We start from the raw sequence: 19,017 nt of genomic DNA, 5'->3' as shown, positions 1-19,017 counted from the left end.
GGAGGGTCGATGAAAGAGGGGGAGGCCTTCAAGGAGATGGATTGATACGGTGGCTGCGATGATGGGCTCAAGTATAGCAGGGATTGTGGGGCTGGCGTGGGATCGGGCAGTGTTTCGTTCTGCTGTGCATGGGGTCGCCATGAGTCGGAAACGACTCGATAGCACTTAACAACAACAACAGCAACCACCTCCAACACACACACACACACACTCACACATGTAAACAAAAATTTGGGTGTCTTGGGAGGTCAAACATCTATATTAGACCATCTAATAATGGAAATTAAATGATATTATTTTTAGAATGTATGCTTCACACTTAGGATGATGAACTGACAATCCTTGGTTATTACTGTAATATTTTTATTTGAACAGAGTTAATTTTCCTAATCAAACTCGGAGACTGAGTTTCTGCTCAGGGATTGGTACATAGTACAAGGGCATAGAGAAGCAGTTTCAGCTCCCAGAAGCTCTCAAGAAGTTCTATGTAGATGAGATTAACTATGCATGAGAATCATGCCCCTATGTTTTGAAAATCTTTGCCTGGTACTGCCTTAGTTTCCTTAATTCTGTACGGCCAGTAAAAGGAAGTCCCTCTTTTAAGGAAAAAAGAACTTATAAAACTCTTATGTCTTCAAATAAATTGTTTCTAGTTAACAAGAAATCTTCTTGGTGGAAGACCAGAAAAACCAATCCATAGCTGAATGAAGTGTTCAAATATTTGTTGTTGTTTTTGTTAGTTTAACAATTGATACTTAATATTTCTTAAATTAAAATAGTTTATTTTGCTATTCATATTTTTAGGGAGCTCTGGTAGCATAGTGCCTAAGGAACTTGACTGCTAACCAGAAGGCTGGTGGTTCAAACCCACCAGCCACGCTTTGGAAGGAAGGTTGGGCAATCTACTTCCCTAGTGATACCGTCTTGGAAACCCAAGGAGGGATCGCTGTGAGTCGGGCTGACTCCATGACACACAATAACAACAACAATTCATATTTTTAATGCCTATGATGCAATCTTGCTGAAGATTAACGTCAGCAATGATTAACTCTCTTTCTTTTGCCCTCATCTTCCCTCTACATAAATATGATAGTTATTTAGGCTGTTCTTCTCCTCACACATTCCTTTGGGGACCAGGCTTATAACCACTACCCATTTGTAGTTGATAATTGCAGTTTGAGAAAGGAGATACCTGAGCCTGGAGCAACCAAGATAAAGGAGAAGTAGAGACATCCCTGGCTGACCTGAGAGGCCTGAGGTTGTTCACACCCATGCACCCCCCCTCCCACACACACTTTTAGAGTAACCTTCCTAGGCAGGTGCAAGGAACTTGAGGGACACTTTCTCCTGACCAAGGACAGCTTTATCACTGACCAGAAGAATAACAGAGGTCACAAGACAACAACTGGTCCAGATAACAAGAAACCATTATAAGCATTTCTCAAATCCTTTTACCCCTTAGCCCAATTCCCTTTAACAACCCTAACAATTTCCCAGCCTGGGGAGACAGACTTTTTAGAGAAGTGATTCTATCTCCTTGGATATCAATACTCAATAAATTCTTTTGCTTTCCTGTTTCAATCCATCATGATCATTGGCTCTGCACAAGGGGGTAAGGACTTTGTTGTTCTTACAACAATGTCAATGCTATGTTTTATTTTAACGGTTTTAAGTAGAGGATTCTTTATAATAATCAATTTGTGGCTAAAAATAAGTTATGATGAAAAGATCCAAGCATAGCTTACTTTATGATTTTCAAACTCCATTTTGTCCCAATTCCCCCTTACGTTAAATAAAAATAAACTTTGTGTTTTCTTACCTCTCAGGGAATTGAGAAATAGTAATGAGATATTAAGCACAAGTCTTTAAAGTTAATGAATTAAGTTAATATTAGTGATTTGGTGATTTAGGTTGTGTTCATATCACCAATCCAAGAGAAAAGTTTATTTTTAAAAATCACTTTATTTTTTCTCCATGATTACTTATGTGAAGAGTTTATTTCCTATCTAATTCTGATTGGTATATGGCATTCCACTAGAGAGCATGAACTCATCAGTCTGAGATATAACATGCTAATATTAATTTTCACTTCTGGGGTAAGAAAAATATTCTCACCTGTGGGACTTGCTATGGTGGTTGTTGATAGGGAAATAGGAGCTCTGGTAGCATAGTGCCTAAAGCACTTGACTGCTATCCAGGAGGCTGGTGGTTCAAACCCACCAGCCACTCCTTGGAAGGAAGATGGGGCAATCTACTTCCGTAGCGATACTGCCTTGGAAACCCAAGGAGGGGTCGCTATGAGTCGGGTCCAACTCGACGGCACATAACAACAACAACAACAAATAGTGGGAATGCCTAGAGAGAAAGAAAGAAGCAAGGTGATATGGAAGTGTGAAGAATAAATGAAATATGAAATGAACCAACTCAACACAATTATTTGAAAAGTGGGAGTCTGCATATCCTTTTCCATTAAACTGATCAGATCCGACCTTGGGTTTCCCAGGCGGTATCACTACAGAAGTAGATTGCCCAATCTTCCTTCTAAGGAGTTGCTGGTGGGTCTGAAACACCAGCCTTCCGGTTAGCAGTCAAATGCCATAGGCGACACACCACCAGAGCTCCCATATTTTTCATACAGATAAAGACGTACTGCCATCAAGTTGGATCCAATTCATAGCAACCCCTCCTTGGGTTTCCCAGGCGGTATCACTACGGAAGTAGATTGCCCAAACTTCCTTCAGAGGAGTAGCTGGTGGGTTTAAACCGCCAGCCTTCTGGTTAGCAGTCGAATGCCTTAGGCACTACGCCACCAGAGCTACTATACAGATAAAATAATACTAATAATAATGATAACATTGGACACTCAGGTTCCAGTACTGTATTCATCATTTTCTATTGGTAAACTCATTTAATCTTGGCATAACCATAAAGCCAAAAAACCCAAAAACCAAAAACAAAATGCAAAAAACCCAAACCCACTACCGTAGAGTTGGTTCTGACTCATAGCAACATTTTAGGACAGAGTAAAACTGTCTCGTAGGGTGTCCAAAGCTGTAAATTGTTACAGGTGCAGATTGCCTCATCTTTGTCCAGTGTAGCAGCTGGTGAGGTTGAAACACAGACCTTTTAGTTAGCAGCCAAATGCTATAACCACTATGCCGCCAGAGCTCCTGCAGAACCCAAAAGGTGTGTACTATTATTATTTCCATTTTACTTACAACTGTGAAGTTCAGAGAAGTTAAGTCACTTGGCCAAAAATTTCATAGCTGGTAAATAAGCCAGGATTCAAATTCAGGAGTGTCTTTTTATTTAATTTTCCATTTTCTACATGTATAATAAGGAGCTCTAGTGGTATAGTGGTTAAGATATTTGGCTGCTAATCAAAAACTTGGTGGTTCAAACCTACCAGCTGCTCTGTGGATGGGGCAGTCTGCCTCCATAAAGATTTACAGCCTTGGCAACCCAATGTGGGTTGCTCTGAGTCAGAGTTGACTCATGGCAGTAAGTTTGGTTTTTTGTTTTGACATGTATAAGTGTTTGATAATAAATGTTAACTGACTGAAAGCCCCACACTGGATGAGATCTTAAGAAACTATTTGCACTTCCCTTTATTTTAAGTCACTTATACCATCCTGAAGTATCTTCTAGGGTAACTTTCAGGACATTATCAGATCATCAAAGCATAGATCTAGAAGGGACTTAGAGACCACTTAATTTACTACTTGTGGTGGTTAAGTTTGTGTGTCAACTTGGCTGGGCCTGTTTGAGTGGCTGGGCAGCTGGATGTAGTATTCCCCATGATGAGACCTGTAATCAACTCCGTGGCGAAATCTACTGTGAGCACCTGAGTAGCTGGCTTAGGGATGTGGTCTGCTTCCTGCATATAAGGAGAAGCTTCGGGGAATGATCTCTAGCTATGGCACGTTTGAACCCTGTGTGCAGCTGAGTCATTGTTCAGCACCCTGCCATGCTCTGCCTACCTTGGGACTTTCAATGGATTTGAATTAATGGCTGCTGTGTGGTTTGGTAGCATCAGGACTATGCCATTTTATTTGTTGACCTTGGGCTTGTTAGCCTCAGCAGCCAATAGCTGCCTGAGTGAAGAGATGCCTCTAGCTTCAGTGGGCCAGGAGCAAAAGGCAGAGCTAAAGCTCAGGGTCAAGGGGCTTTCACACAGTCCCTAGAGCCTGGCACTTTGAACTTGGACTTCTAGCCTCCCAAACTGTAAGAGAATAAACTCCTGTTTGTTCAGGCCATCCCATTTGTAGTATTTCTGTTAGCGTGGCACTAGGTAACCAGAACACTACTCATGAGGAAACTGGATCTAGAAAGATGAAGTGACTTGCTCAAAGTCAAACAACCAATATGAGCTGGAAATAGCTCTTATGTTTTGTTCTCCAATTCTCAGATTAGTGCTAATGTCACTGTATTATGTTACCTCTATATTTTAAAAGGAACACAGTTCTACTCTGACATTCATGGGGTCACCATGAGTCATAGTTGACTTGACAGTAATTGGTACTGATCTTTAAGAGAACAGTATTTGGATAATTTTGAGCCAGACAGAAGATGAAATTGACTTACCAGGCACTTTTGGATAAGTAGTTACAACATTATCTTGAAAGAAAGTGTCAAAAAGTATGGATGGTATTTTGTGCATAAAATACCAAAACCAAACCTGTTTCCACTGAGTTGATTCCAACTCATGGCAAGCACATGTATTACAAGTAGAACTGCTCCATAGGATTTTCTTGGCTAGAATCATTATGGAAGCAGTTCATTAGGCCTTTGTTCCATGAAGCCACTGGGTGGATTTGAACCCCTAACCTTTAGGTTACCAGCCAATTGCAAACCACTTGTGCCCCCCAGGTTCCTGCATAACCTTAACATCATAATCAACACCATGGAGTTGATTCTTCATAGTACCCTTAAGGACAGAATAGAACTGCCCTATAGCATTTCCAAGGCTGTAATGCTCATGGAGGATCTCTGGGGGTTCAGTGGTTAAGTGCTCAGCTGCTAAGGAAACAGCCTAGGAAACCCTCTGGGGGCAGTCCTACCCTGTCCTACAGAGTGATTATGACTCAGAATCCGATCAATGACAATAAGTTTAATCTTTAAGGAAACTGGAGCATCTGGTGGGTTTGAACCACTCACTTTTTTTTTTTTAGTAGCGTAGTGCTTAACCACTGTGCCACCAGGGCTCTTTGGTTCCTACATAGAAGCACTCATATTGAGAAGCATTGGGTATGTATGTATGTATGTAAGGATGGCATGGCCATTCAAAATCCTGTAAGGTGCTATTTATTACTCTGACTTGGAACTTTGCAGGGCAAGCCTCACCTGAGGTGGCTGGGGTTCCTTCTTGGGCTGAGGAGGTTGCTTTAAGGGCCGCTTTGGTGGTGGCTTTTTAGGTTGCGGCTGGTTGGGTTTCTGAGTCCCTTGAGCTTCAGTCTTGCTCTGGAGTTTGGGTCCTGAGGGAAATGATGGTTTCTGTGGGTGCCACGTATTGGGTGGTGGCTGAGGCCACATGGGCATCTGGTACCGTGGGAAGTGCTGAGGGAGTTGCAGGCCATTTCCATACGTGGGGCCCAGCTGTGACATCTGAATGGGAAGCAGATAATAGTGAAACCTCACCCAGGGCTGAGATCCAGGCTCTCTCCACAATGTCAGCCTCTAAAATATAGCCAAGGTACCCAAGAATCCTATGTAATTTGACTCAACAATAGAAGATAAAAAATATTTAGCTAGAATTTCATTTACAGAAATGAATTTTGGATGTATAGAATTAACCAAACTAACCAAAAAACCAGAATTAAGTGAGAAATTTCACTTTAGGAATTTGACTGATGATTTTCTGAATCTGAAGCCCTGCTAAGAGGTGTACAGGTCAGGTTATAAAAGGATTTGACATGAAATTCAAAACCATATGTTTTGTCATAAGAATGGACAAGGAGGAGAAAAAGCAAAAACAAACAACAACAAAACCATAAAGGAAATGAGACTGCAGAAGGAGAGAGAGAGAGAGAGAGAGAGAGAGAGAGAGAATAAAATTTTCTGTGTAAATCCTATCCTTTTTGGGTACAGGTGGATCCTTATTAATTCAATCTTTATTATTAATACAAGATTGAGCAGGGAAGTAAAAGTAGTTACAATCTGAAAATGCTAATTTATGAGTTGACCTCTAATAAAATAGTTCCATTCAAACATTCCCTCCCGACCTAACACTAGTCTTTAATCAGTCTCTCACTATCTTTTGGATGATGTCCATGAAATACTGAGCAAATGTAATGTGGATAGATGTTAGTTAAAATAGTAAATCTTGCATTGAGATGCAGGAATTTATGATAATTAAGTTTGTGAAAAGTCTCAAAATACAAGCAAGATGACTAAAATTGAGAATGAATGTTGGAAATAAAGAGTTGGATCAATCAATTGTCAAAGAGAAAATTTGACAATGAAGATGATTTTAGGTGAGGGGCTTTAAAAGAGAATGTTGTTGTTGTTGTTGTTATGTGACAAAATGACTTGAATACAAAAGATTAAGAGAAAATTGATATTTTCCTCTTAACCCCCAAAGTCAAAAGTGACATGTATTGTGATGCTATCATTTAATTTTGTTAAAAAATGATGCCAAAAGTTTTCAACTGATATTGATTCAACATTAGCTTGTTATAGAAATTAGCACATAATGGCAATTATAATTAAATTTATTCAAATAAGACAAAAAAAATCTTATTTCATAATTTTAGTTTTATCTTTCAAGATATTCCAAATACATTACACCCTAGTATTTGCTATACTATTTTTGTTCTCATTATTTGTGAATAAGCTTGGATGATCTTTTTCTAGAACCAATTTTCCTTAGATACAAAGAACACTTGTAATTTGTAAATTATTTTATTTATGTGAAAGAACAATAAAATGAATATGGAGAAAATTTGGTCTGTGGGGGCATTAAGATGATTCTCCCACGCCCTGGAAGTCTTATAAGGATTGCAGGCAGTCCCTGGTTATGATTGTCTGATTTAGGTGGAAACTTAGTTATGAACCAATCCTATAAAGCCTATTATATTAATAATTCAATGTAAATACAATGGTTCAAAATAACTAATGAGCACTACTTGGCAGCACACATCAAACATTATTATTATAACTATATTGTTATGATAAAGATGTTTTAGTGTATCTGGAAGTGTTTCCTTAATGTTTTTTATGTATAGAAAGATACACTACATAACATACATAGACAGACATCTGACTAACTGACATTACATATGAACTGTACCTAACTATTCTGACTTATATACAAATTCTATTGAAAATCAGAATTAGGAATAGAACTCATTCGCAATCTGGGGACTTTAATTACTGTTGCAATTAAAACACGTAGCCAGGCTTTGGTGTAGGTAAAATGAACCTTTGTAATGTGACTATCTGGACATAAACTAGAGATAATTAGAAATAGTATAAAGAGGAACTTACATGTGGGGAGTTCATAAAGTTGAATTGACCATACCACATCATCTGTGACCAAAGAAATCCATTAATGCGATATAAATTAAAACTTTTTTATTTAATCAACCCACAAATCATAAAAAAATATATAGAATTTCTAATTTCAAAGTACAACATTCATAGTAATTTTTCACCAGTTATGCATGAATATAAAATAAATATGCTGTTAAAAAAGACAAACTCCCACTGTGCTTTAATTTTTAAACTACAATTTTATTACAATAATTGAGAAAAAAAATCTGGTCTGCTTTGAAGTTTTTGAATATTGTAACTTATTCTTTTGGAATTCAGGATTTGAGAATGTGATGATTATATAAAAAGATGATTCTTTTTTTTCTAGTGTGTATTCAATTTGGCTAAGGCGCTCTGGTGGCGTAGTGGATAAGGCATTTGGCTGCTAATCAGAAGGTCAGCAGTTCAAACTCAGCAGCTGCTCCGTGGAAGGAAGATGGAGCGATCTACCTCTGTACAGATTTACAGCCTCGGAAACCCAATGGGGATCTCTATGAGTCAGATTCAACTTAATGGCAGTGAGTTTTTTTTTTTTTTTAATTGAATTTGCCTAATGATCCCGGGTGTGGGTCATATAAAAAACACATGCATGCACATCTACCGTCTAACAATTGTGTACGAATGGCTACCTTTCCTAGCTAGCAAACTTAGTAAGAAGCCAGCACCAACTAGATTTTAACACAAATCCACATTTACCTTAAACAGGCTTTATGAAGCACAAAGGTAGGATGGCATTGGAGGAAATTGCTACTTTGCCTTGATTTGAGATTTTTTTTTTTAAATTTATTTTTGCAGTGTTCTCTCCCCTTGATTTGAGATTTTGAATCTTTCATCTTTCCATCCCTCTTCCTTTTTCATAAGAAAATTAAAAAATCAGAATGTTTTCCATTCTTCTTCTTTATGAACCTGCAGATTAGGGCTCTGGAATACTTCCTTACTGAATTCTCCTTGTACTCAGAAGATACACTTTAAGAAGAGAATGAACATATATACCTCTTCACTTTTACTGCTAAAGTCAGCCATTTGGGGCATTTGCATCTGGAAGTGAAAGAGTTTCAGTAACAAATGCAGATATCAATGAAATAAACTAATTTACAGTCCCCAAGTTATGCAGTGGTAGACCACGAAGAAAAGGCCTAACTTTTTTTTTTTTAATACTCACTGGCATAGCAACAGAGTTACCAAGCAGACCTAGAAAGACCAGGAGAATCTTCATTTTTCCATTTGATACCTGGAATACAAAGCTGAGTTTTATTTTTGAACTGGCCATTAGTTATGCTCAGAGCACCCTGTGCTTCCTTTGACACTAGCTTACTTGTCTGTCAAGGAGAATATAGAAATAGAGAGTGATGGGAGCCTCTGCTGTCATTTTTATTCTAAGAAATTATTTGGTAGTTATTTAGTTATCACCTGATACTATTCCAAGTTGCCAAAAGAGTTAGATTAAAGAGGAAAGATAAGGGAGTTTTTAAGAGAAAGAAAGATACAGAGGAAGAGAGAGAGATATCTCAATGAAGCTTGTGAAGATAGCACTGGAATGAGGAAATTAGAAATTAGGTTACCCAAAATATAGGAGTATTGATGATTTTGAGTTTGTAGTTGCCAGTTTGATTTAGAAAAGCATAGTGATATTCAACTATATAACATATAGAATAATCTCAGCCTAAAGCACTTGACTACTAACCAGAAAGCTGGCGGTTCAAACCCACCAGACACCCCTCAGAAGGAAGGCTGGGTAATCTACTTCCATAGTGATACTGCCTAGGAAACCCACGGAGGGGTCGCTATGAGTTGGGGCCTACTGGACGGCACATAACAACAGCAACAACAACAACTCCAAAATCAGAACTTTGCACTAATATCTAAGATCCATAGAAAACATTTCATTATATAAAGGCTAATTAAATAAACAGAAATATTCCAGAATCCTATGGCATAGGACCGGGCAACATTTTGTTCTGTTATATATAAGGTTGCCATGAGTCAGAGCTGACTTGATGGCAACTAATAATAACAAAATCTTTCCTTCTAGATCTATTGTTTTTATTATTATTATTTCATCTTTTAAAAAACCACTTTTGCTCCACTGCTAGTCAGGGTAATAAGAAGAAATAGGCAGAAATGTAAATTTGCTATTTGTTAGACACTTCAATTAAACATTTTTATGGTAGATCAGGTAAAACCCAATTCTTAGCACAGTAACCAGTACATAAACCAAAAACTAAACCCATTGTCATCAAGTTGTTTCCAACTCATAGTGACCCTATAGGACAGAGTAGAACTGCCCACATGGTGTCCAAGGTTGTAATCTTTGTAGAGCAGATGGTGGATTCCAACTAACAACCTTTTAATTAGCAGTCAAGTGCTTAAGCACTGCACCACGAGGGCTCATCCAGCATATGAACAAAGCCAGTGTTTGTTCATTCCTTTTGTTTTATCCTCCTTTTTTCTGAGTATGAAATACATCTAGTATTGATTTGAGACAGTGCTCACACTTTGCTTGCTTCCTGTGGGAGCATATAATTAAAAGACATTCTGGCCTTTTTGTAAGTAGATACAGTCAATTACCTTTTGTATATCATGGAAATTGATAGAGTGTAATTAAACAAAGGTAACAGGAGTATGTAAATGTCTTTTCTGCTAATTAAAGATTTTCAGGATCATAACATCCTGTTGTTGTTACATGCCTTCCAGTCCGATCCGACTCTTAGTGCTCCTTGGGTTTCCGAGGCAGTATCACTATGGAAGTAGATTGCCCCGTCTTTCTTCAGAGAAGTGGCTGGTGGGTTTGAACCGCCAGCCTTTTGGTTAGCAGTCAAGTGCCTTAGGCACTATGCTACCAGACCTCCTTCATAACATCCTGGAGAGAATTAAAAATAAAGATAATGAAAACTACTGTGTTTAGTATCATCTTATTACAACACAAGGAAGACAATAAAGAGAGTACTGGTAAAGGCTTTCCTTTTTAACTCTAATCTCCAAGATTATAGGCCAAGTTTTTGAGCATTTAACTTTTCTCTTGCTTAACCGGAAGGAAGGTTGGGCAATCTACCTCCGTAGTGATACTGCCTCGGAAACCCAACGAGGGGTCGCTATGAGTCGGTCCGATTCGATGGCACAAACAACAACTTGCTTAATCAGACATTGCATCTGTATAGTAGAAATGTCATGGAGATTTTTGATAGTGTTTTTATCATGGTACATATTCGTATAGGAATATGTGGTCTTTTATTTTGCAAATATAAAACACCAATAATTTTCTGTTTTGTAAAATTAATATATGTTGTGTTGAATGACTTATGAAAGTCAAAAGATTAGATAAAAATCTATGACAATATATATATTTTTAAAATTGAAAAAAACACACATAATGATTATTTATGGATTTAATGACTGTGTACATTCTTACTTCCATTCCACATTTAAATGTGGAATGTATTTCTGACAACATCTGGCTTAATATGTGGCCCTTATTACTGGGAAAAAATGAATGAAAATACTCACCAAATTATCTAGCTCTGAAAAAGAGGCTTCGTGCCTATAGTGAAGCAGCAGCATTTTTCACCAAAATTTTCATAAACCTTTAACAAATACATAGATTTAGCAGAGTAAGAAATTAAAATATAGAAAGCAAAAAAATAAATGAAGTGAATAATAAAGCTTCAGTTCTAACTAAGGAAGCAGATGTTATGTAAATTATTTTATCCTCAATATCTTGTGATATTTCTGGTACAATGTTGAGAAAACTTGACTGCTCTATGAGGAAATGTACAAAACATAGTATGCAGAGAGCTCTCAGTAGGTTGTAAGAAAACAAATATAGCACATAAAACAAGGAATATAAAGTTTTATCAGAAGATTAGTCTGAAAATAATTATAAAACTAGTATCAAGGAATGCAGCAAGGAAATACAGCATCTATAAAATTAAATTCATTATCTGATACTTTATAATTTATGTTAATAATCACTAATACTTACCCAAAGCCAGTTAGAAGCTGCAATATACATAAAATAACTTGAACTTATATTTAAACTATATTCCTAATGGTCTACAGTGGAAATGACTACAAATTTCTGGGAAATCTCAAGAAGCAACACACATTTATTTCTTGATAATAAAACAAAAATTCTTCATGTAGGTATAATGTTCACTACTAAAAAGGCTTAAAATAAAAGAATTCCTCCTTGTCAGAAAGCTTAGGATAGCAAGGTCACATTTAAGCACTGTTATAGACCTGCACAACCAATCAGCTTTGAGAAAAATGGTTTTGCCTTCACTAGAGTTTAATGTAAAAAACACATCCAATGTAAAATTTATAATGTGTTATTATAGAAGCTGTCAAATCAAGTCTCTTATTATGTTTAATAACAACAGTTCAGGAAAATGAGCTTACTGCAGTAAGATTTAGAAGATGCTTTGCCTGGTGAATTTGGAACTTTTGAAATGTAGAAACTTGTTTATACAAAGATATGTAGGGAATAAAGGTGAATATTAACTATATGCTATTGTCATAAATCTTTGGCCATCAGCAAGAGGCAAGTCAATATATATATTTTTAATTTAATATATTTAAACTAACTGAAATGACATATATAATGTTATTTAGAGATCGTCTGAAGACTAGATCTGATGCATTGAACACCAATGACCAAAAACCAGATGAATTGTAGGATGACATCAAGAACATCATACATGCAGAAAGCAAAAGGTCATTAAAAAGACAGGAAAGGAAGAAAAGACCAAAATGGGTGTCAGAAGAGACTCTGAAACTTGCCCTTGAATGGACAGTAGCTAAAGCAAATGGAAGAAATGACAAGATAAAAGAGCTGGGCAGAATATTTCAAAAAGCAGCTTGAGAAGACAGTCAATTATAATGAAATGTGCAAAGACCTGGAGTTAGAAAACCAAAAGAGAAGAACACACTAGGCATTTCCCAAACTGAAATAACTGAAGAAAAAAAATTAAGCCTTGAGTTACAATATTGAAAGATTTTATGGGTAAAATATTGAATGATGCAGGAAGCATCAAAGGAAGATGGAAGGAATACACAGAGTCACTGTACCAAAAAAATTGGTCGGTATTCAACTATTTCAGGAGATAGCATATGATCAAGAACCAATGGTACTGCAGGAAGATGTTGAAGCTGCACTGAAGGAATTGGGGAAAAACAAGGCTCTAGGAATTGGTGGAATATACTTTGAGGTGTTTCAAAAAACATGCCACACTGGAGGTACTTACTCATCTATGCCAAGAAACTTGGAAGACAGCTACCTGGCCAACTGACTGGAAGAGATCTGTTTTTGTACCCATTCCAAAGAAAGGTGATCCCACAAATGTGGAAATTATTGAACAATATCATTAATATCACACACAAGTAAAATCTTGCTGAAGATAATTCAAAAACAGTTGTAGCAGTGTATTGACAGAGAACTTCCAGAAATGCAAGCTGGATTCAGAAGAGGACATTGAATAAGGGATATCATTGCAGATGTCAGATGGATCTTGGCTGAAAGCAAAGAATACCAGGAAGATGTTTACTTGTGTTTTATTGACTACGCAAAAGCATTCAATTGTGTGGTTCATGACAAATGATAGATAACATTGAGAAAAATAGGAATTCCAGAATATTTAATTGTGCTCATGAGGAACCTGTACATAGACTGTTGTTCAAACAGAGCAAGGGGATACTTCATGGTCTAAAAGCAGGAAGAGAGTGCATCAGGGCTCTATCCTTTCACCATACTTACTCAATCTGTATGCTGAACAAATAATCTGAGAAGCTAGACTATATGAAGATGAACATGGCATTAGGATTGGAGGAAGACTCATTAACAAACTGTGACATGCAGAGGACACAACCTTACTTTTTGAAAGTGAAAATGACTTGAAGCACTTCTGATGAAGATTAAAGACTACAGTCTGCAGTATGGATTACACCTCGATAGAAAGAAAATGAAAATCCTCACAACTGGTCCAATAAGCAGTATCATGATAAATGAAGAAAAGATGGAAGTTGTCAAAGATTTAATAATACTGGTGCTACAGTCAACACCAATGATGGAAATCAGTCAAGAAATCAGATGACTTATTACATTGGGCAAATCTCCTGCAAAAGACCTATTTGAAGTGCTGAAGAGCAAAGATATCTCTTTGAAGTCCTAGCGACCCCTTCTTGGGTTTCTGAGGCAGTATTGCCCAATCTTCCTTCTGAGGAGTGGCTGGTGGGGTTTGAACTGCCAATCTTCTGGTTAGCAGTCAAATGCCTTAGGCACTGTGCCACCAGGGCTCCCAATGTGCCTAACCCAAGCCATAATATTTTCAATCACCTGACATGCATATGAAAGCTGGACAATGAATAAGAAGGACTGAAGAAGAGTTGATACTTTGAATTATGGTGTTGGGGAAGAGTACTGAAAGAACCACGGACTGCCAGAAGAACTAATAAATATGTCCTGGAAGAAACGTAGCCAGAATGCTCCTTGGAAGTGAGAATGGCCAGACTTCTTCTCCTCTACTTTGATCATGTTGTCAGAAGGGACCATTCACTGGAGAAGGATATGCTTGGTAAAGTGGAGGGTCAGTGAAAATGGGGAAGACCTTCAAGAAGATGGATTGAAACAGTAGCTGCGACAATAGTCTCAGGTATAGCAAGGATTGTGAGGCTGGCACAGGATAGGGCAGAGTTTTGTTCTGTTGTACATAGGTCTTTGTGAGTCAGAGCTGACTCAACGGCATCTAACAACAACACAACAATATCATAACCATGGGCAATTCAGTGATTTGATTTGATGTGTATTATTTAAGACTACCCAAACACAGAATGTGCCAACAGGATTGGATGAAGACTCATGAACAACTTATGACATGCACATGACAAAACAGCTTGCTGAAAGTGAAGAGAACTTGAAGCACTTACTGTGTTAGACTGGGTTCTGTAGAGAAACAAAACCAGTAAAGCTTATAAAGAGAGAGAAAGTGAAATTTATCTTAGGAAAATGGCTCACACACTTATGTTGTTGTTGTTGTGTGCTGTCAAGTCAGGCCTGACTCACAGCGACCCCTCCTTGGGTTTCCAAGGCAGTATCACTATGGAAGTAGATTACCCAACCTTCCTTCTGAGGAGTGGCTGGTGGGTTTGAACCACCAGCCTTCTGGTTAGCAGTCAAGTGCTTTAGGCACTATGCTACCAGAGCTCCTCACACACTTATAGAAGCTGGCAAGTCTAAAGTTCTTGGATCAAACGTCAAGCTGGAGGCTTTTCCTGACTCATGCAGCTGCAGGGGCTGAGGAGCTCAAGGTTCGCTCTTGACTTCAATGAATGATGAATCCAAGATCTTCAGACTGAATAGTGGATTGTTCACTCATGGACAGTTGTAGGCAGCACAACAGAATCCTGATCCACAGAAGAGTGTCTCTTTTCCCAGGATGTCCATAAATATACTGGAAGCAGGCCACCCCCCTAGGGAAACTCCCTTTCACTGGATTGGCTGCTCAAAACATACACATCTGATCCCATCATTGGAACAACCCACATCACAATTGCTTAAATCACACAGAATTGTGGTCCAGCCAAGTTGACACACAGCTCCAACTATCACACTTACTAATGAAGATCAAAGGCTACAGCCTTCAGCATGGATTACACCTCAAAATAAAGAAAGCAAAATTCCTGACAACTGAACAAATAAGCAACATCATGACAAGTGGAGAAAAGATGTAAGTTGTCAAGGATTTCAATGTACTTGGATCCACAATCAGTGACCATGGAAACAGCAGCCAAGAAATCAAATGGTGTACTGCATTGCTGCAAAAGTCTTCTTTCAAGTGTTAAATGGCAAAGATGTCACCTTGAAGACTAAGGTGTGCCTAACCCAAGCCATGGTATTTTCATTTCTGTCATATGCATGAGAAAGCTGGACAATGAATAAGGAAGACTGCAGAAGAATTGATGCATTTGAATTGTGGTGGTGGTGAAGAATACTGAATATACCATGGACTACCAGAAAAATGAACAAATATGTCTTGGTAAAGTAAAGGGTCAGGGAAAAAGAAGGCTTAATGAGATGGATTGACACAGTAGCTGCAACAATGGGTACAAACATAGCAGCGATTTGTGAGGGTGGTGCAGGGCTGGGCAGTGTTTTGTTCTGTTGTGTATGGACTCACTACGAGGAGGAACTGACTTGATGGCATGTAACAACAACAAGAACTCAAACATGGTTCTTCACTTTTTTTTTTTTAAGTCAAATGTTCAGACATTGGAGATTCAGAGTTTTACAAGAACTAGAAAAAAATGGCAAATAAGCTCTCAGCTATTCATGATAGTATCACCTTTTGGAAATATAAGTTGAGAAACCCACTGAAGAGCTCATGTGGTTTTATTCTGGAATCTGACAGTCCATAGTAAAGATTTTCACTTCTAAAAGAGTGGGAAAATCATACTTTCATTGGCAAGAGTGAGCTTTGCTATCTTGTTGAACTTGGATTTGCTTGTTCTCTTCTGGCTCCACAAGAAGAAGAAAAAACATTTGTAGTGGTAATATGTGCTCATTTTAATGCTGACATTTTAAAATTAAGAGTCTGTGAGTGACTGTCTACTTCTGGTCATCCAATGGTTACATGTTGTGCAGCTCTTCCATGGTGATAAAAGCTACCATGCCCTTCCTCTCGGGCAACTAACATTGTGGTTCTTAGCCTTTCTTTCTATTGAGTACCACAAAAAGTAAAACTGCACCAGAATGTAATATGACTTTAATTTAAGCTATAAATAACTTTTAAGTGTATGTATCTAAGATGTGCAAAGGTACATCTGCTCAAAATCTGGCTATCTTTGTCTGATTTTATAGAAACTGAGTAACAATGATGATAACACTGTAAGTGGTAGTACTTTGTATATGCTGAGATGAATTTTCACGTGGTAACAAACCTAGAGAACAATATATTACTGGAGGTGAAATGGGCGTTGTGATGTTGGATGGCTGTGGCCTGTGTCTGTGACAATTGAAATAGCGGGTAGATATTGATTCTGGCCTTAGCCATACAGATTATTGGGAGTTGCCACTAAACCTCATTTTTGACCACTTTGTCTATTTACCCTTGTTCTTTTTGCCGTAAGAGTGGTTAGTGGTCATGAAATAATCCATGTTACTAACGCTGTTGAGTTAGTGAATTCTTAGCTGTGGTGAGTTATGATTGAGAGAGGGGAAAAAAAAAACAGCCCCCCCCTTTTTTCTTTATAAAACACTAAAAACGTGCTTAATTCCGTAAAATCTTTGTGACTTTTTTTCCTTTACTCCAATCATCTCTACTTATTTTGCCAATTTTTTTTTCCTCCAAACAACTACAACATGTTTATGATTTGACGTTTTTAATTTTAATTTTTTAAAAATCTGTACCTCTTTCTTTTTTTCCTTCCTTTCTCTATGTCCCCCTTCTAGTTCCTAAAACATAGCTTCTTAACTTGGGGTCTGTCAAACAATTAAACTATATTTAAGAATTTGTGTGTGTCTATGTAAGTGCACTTTTTTTTTTTTCTTTTCTGGAAATAGAATTCATACCTCTAGAGTCTGTGACTTTTTCCCTTCTCTGGCTCTAGGAGGGCTCATTTTAAGCCTGCCAGAGTGACAAAACTAACTAATCCCAACATCAGAGTTCTACGCACACTTTCTTTTTTTAAAATTTTATTATTTTTAAAATTTTTATTGTGATTTGGTGAAAGTTTATAGAGCAAATTCCCTTTCCATACAACAGCTCACATACCCTTTGTCTCATGACATTGACTACAATTTCCCACAATGCAACAGCTCCCCTCCCACTTCCTCCCAATAGTTACCTCTTCCCTGTGTCCTTCATTCCCTGGCACTCTTGCCACCCAAGCTGTCTCCCTGTGCATCACAGCTCTTCTATTCTCCCATGACTGATCTCTCCAAGGAGTGTCTCTACCTAAGGTAAATGTTCAGCTCATATGCCTGTCTTTTGTTTGGCTGGAAGCCACAGGAGTGGGTTCAATTCCAGACTTGAAGGGCAACTAGGGGCCATAGGCTCAGTGGTTCCATCAGGTTCTATCAAACCAGCAAACCTCATTCATTTTTCAAAATGATTTTGAGTTTTGTTGCACATTGTTTTCCCACTCTATCCAGGATCTCCTACATATATCCCCCTCTGAGTGGTTGACAGTGGTAGCTGGGTACCATCTAGTTCTTCTGGTCTCATAGTTGTATAGGCTGAGGATCGCATGGTGTACCAGTCCGTTGGACTAATTGTTTCCATGCGTTTTTGGTTTTCTTCATTCTTCTTTGCTCTGGATGAGAAGAGGCCCATTGTTGCATCTAGATGGCTGCTTGCAAGCTTTTAAGATCCCAGTTGTTACTTGCCAAAGTAGGATGTGGAACAATTTTTTGTGTAGTATGTTATGCCAGTTGAGCTTGATGTCCCCTGTGACTATGGTCCTGAGCCCACAGGTCCAACTATATGCTCCTTCTGGGTAGCTGGCTGTGGCCAAGAAGTGACTACAAACTCGCCCCTTGTCAGCTCTACTATATACCTGGGAATTCTTACAGAACATACAAATACACTTGTAGAAATATTGTCTGCCAACCCTATACATGGTCTTGGGCACACTCCCCCCTGCATTGACATACCTAATAGTTCAGCCTGTCCATCCATCTATCCACCCATTTATCAATGTTTGCCTTTACTGACAAAGCAGTACTCCATGTGCAAAAGGGTTCATCTTTGTTGTCTGTACCTCCTATGCACCTCTCTACAGAGTTCTACACACCTTATTTGCATGATTTCACCTAGTAATCTGGTGGGAGTTACAAAGACTATGGCTTGAAAAGCCATACCAAGTAATTTACTGCACTGCACCTTATAATAAAATATGAGTGATAATACAATCTGTATCATAGGATTATATCCAATAGGTAATGTTCTTTCATTGCCCTAGATTTTAAGTCCTATGGAGAAGTTCTGCTCTGTAGCACATGGGACATCGTGAAAGAGAATAGACTTGATAGCACAGTTTTTAAATTTTATTTTCTAAGAAGTAAATTAAACAATGTATGTAAATTTCTTTATGGGTCTTAGGCACTGAGTCAATGACTGACTGATTAATTCATGAAGGTACTTTTAAAATTCTGTGTTACACCTTATAGGGATTTTCTAAGGGTTTAGGAGTAATAAATGCAGTCATATTTCTCAGAGAAAATAGATCCTCTTAGCAAATATGTCCATCTGAAATTCTAGGAATTATTACTGTACTCCAACACTGCAGGATCACTGAATGAAGAGCTTGAGATAAAAAAACAGTGTCTACAAGATCTGTTACTGGTGGCCAAATAGTGTCTAAGAATCCACAACCTTGACTTCTCTCTGAGACAGACCATTGATGTTGTTGTGCCCAGGCTGTAAAGGAGAATTTCGGAAGAGAAGAAGACGCCAACCCACGCCAATGCAAATGCAATAGGACAGTTTATTAGCCAAC

The 19,017-nt window shown here is 38.0% G+C and overlaps 1 protein-coding gene across 1 annotated transcript in view; it reads right to left on the bottom strand.

Moving 5' to 3' along the window:
* Positions 1-11,088, bottom strand: part of ENAM (enamelin) — a 22,140-nt gene extending 11,052 nt beyond the window's left edge. Inside the window, 7 exon segments of the mRNA XM_007942773.1 lie at positions 2,116-2,157; positions 2,335-2,355; positions 5,344-5,604; positions 7,486-7,527; positions 8,524-8,568; positions 8,693-8,761; positions 11,035-11,088. Coding sequence (XP_007940964.1) covers positions 2,116-2,157; positions 2,335-2,355; positions 5,344-5,604; positions 7,486-7,527; positions 8,524-8,568; positions 8,693-8,761; positions 11,035-11,088 — 534 coding nt within the window.
* Positions 11,089-19,017: the final 7,929 nt, after the last annotated feature.

Source organism: Orycteropus afer, unplaced genomic scaffold (genome assembly GCF_000298275.1).
Source record: "Orycteropus afer afer isolate SDZICR_OR568_19922 unplaced genomic scaffold, OryAfe1.0 scaffold00098, whole genome shotgun sequence".
NCBI lineage: Eukaryota > Metazoa > Chordata > Mammalia > Tubulidentata > Orycteropodidae > Orycteropus > Orycteropus afer.
This window is presented reverse-complemented; position numbering and strand designations above follow the sequence as displayed.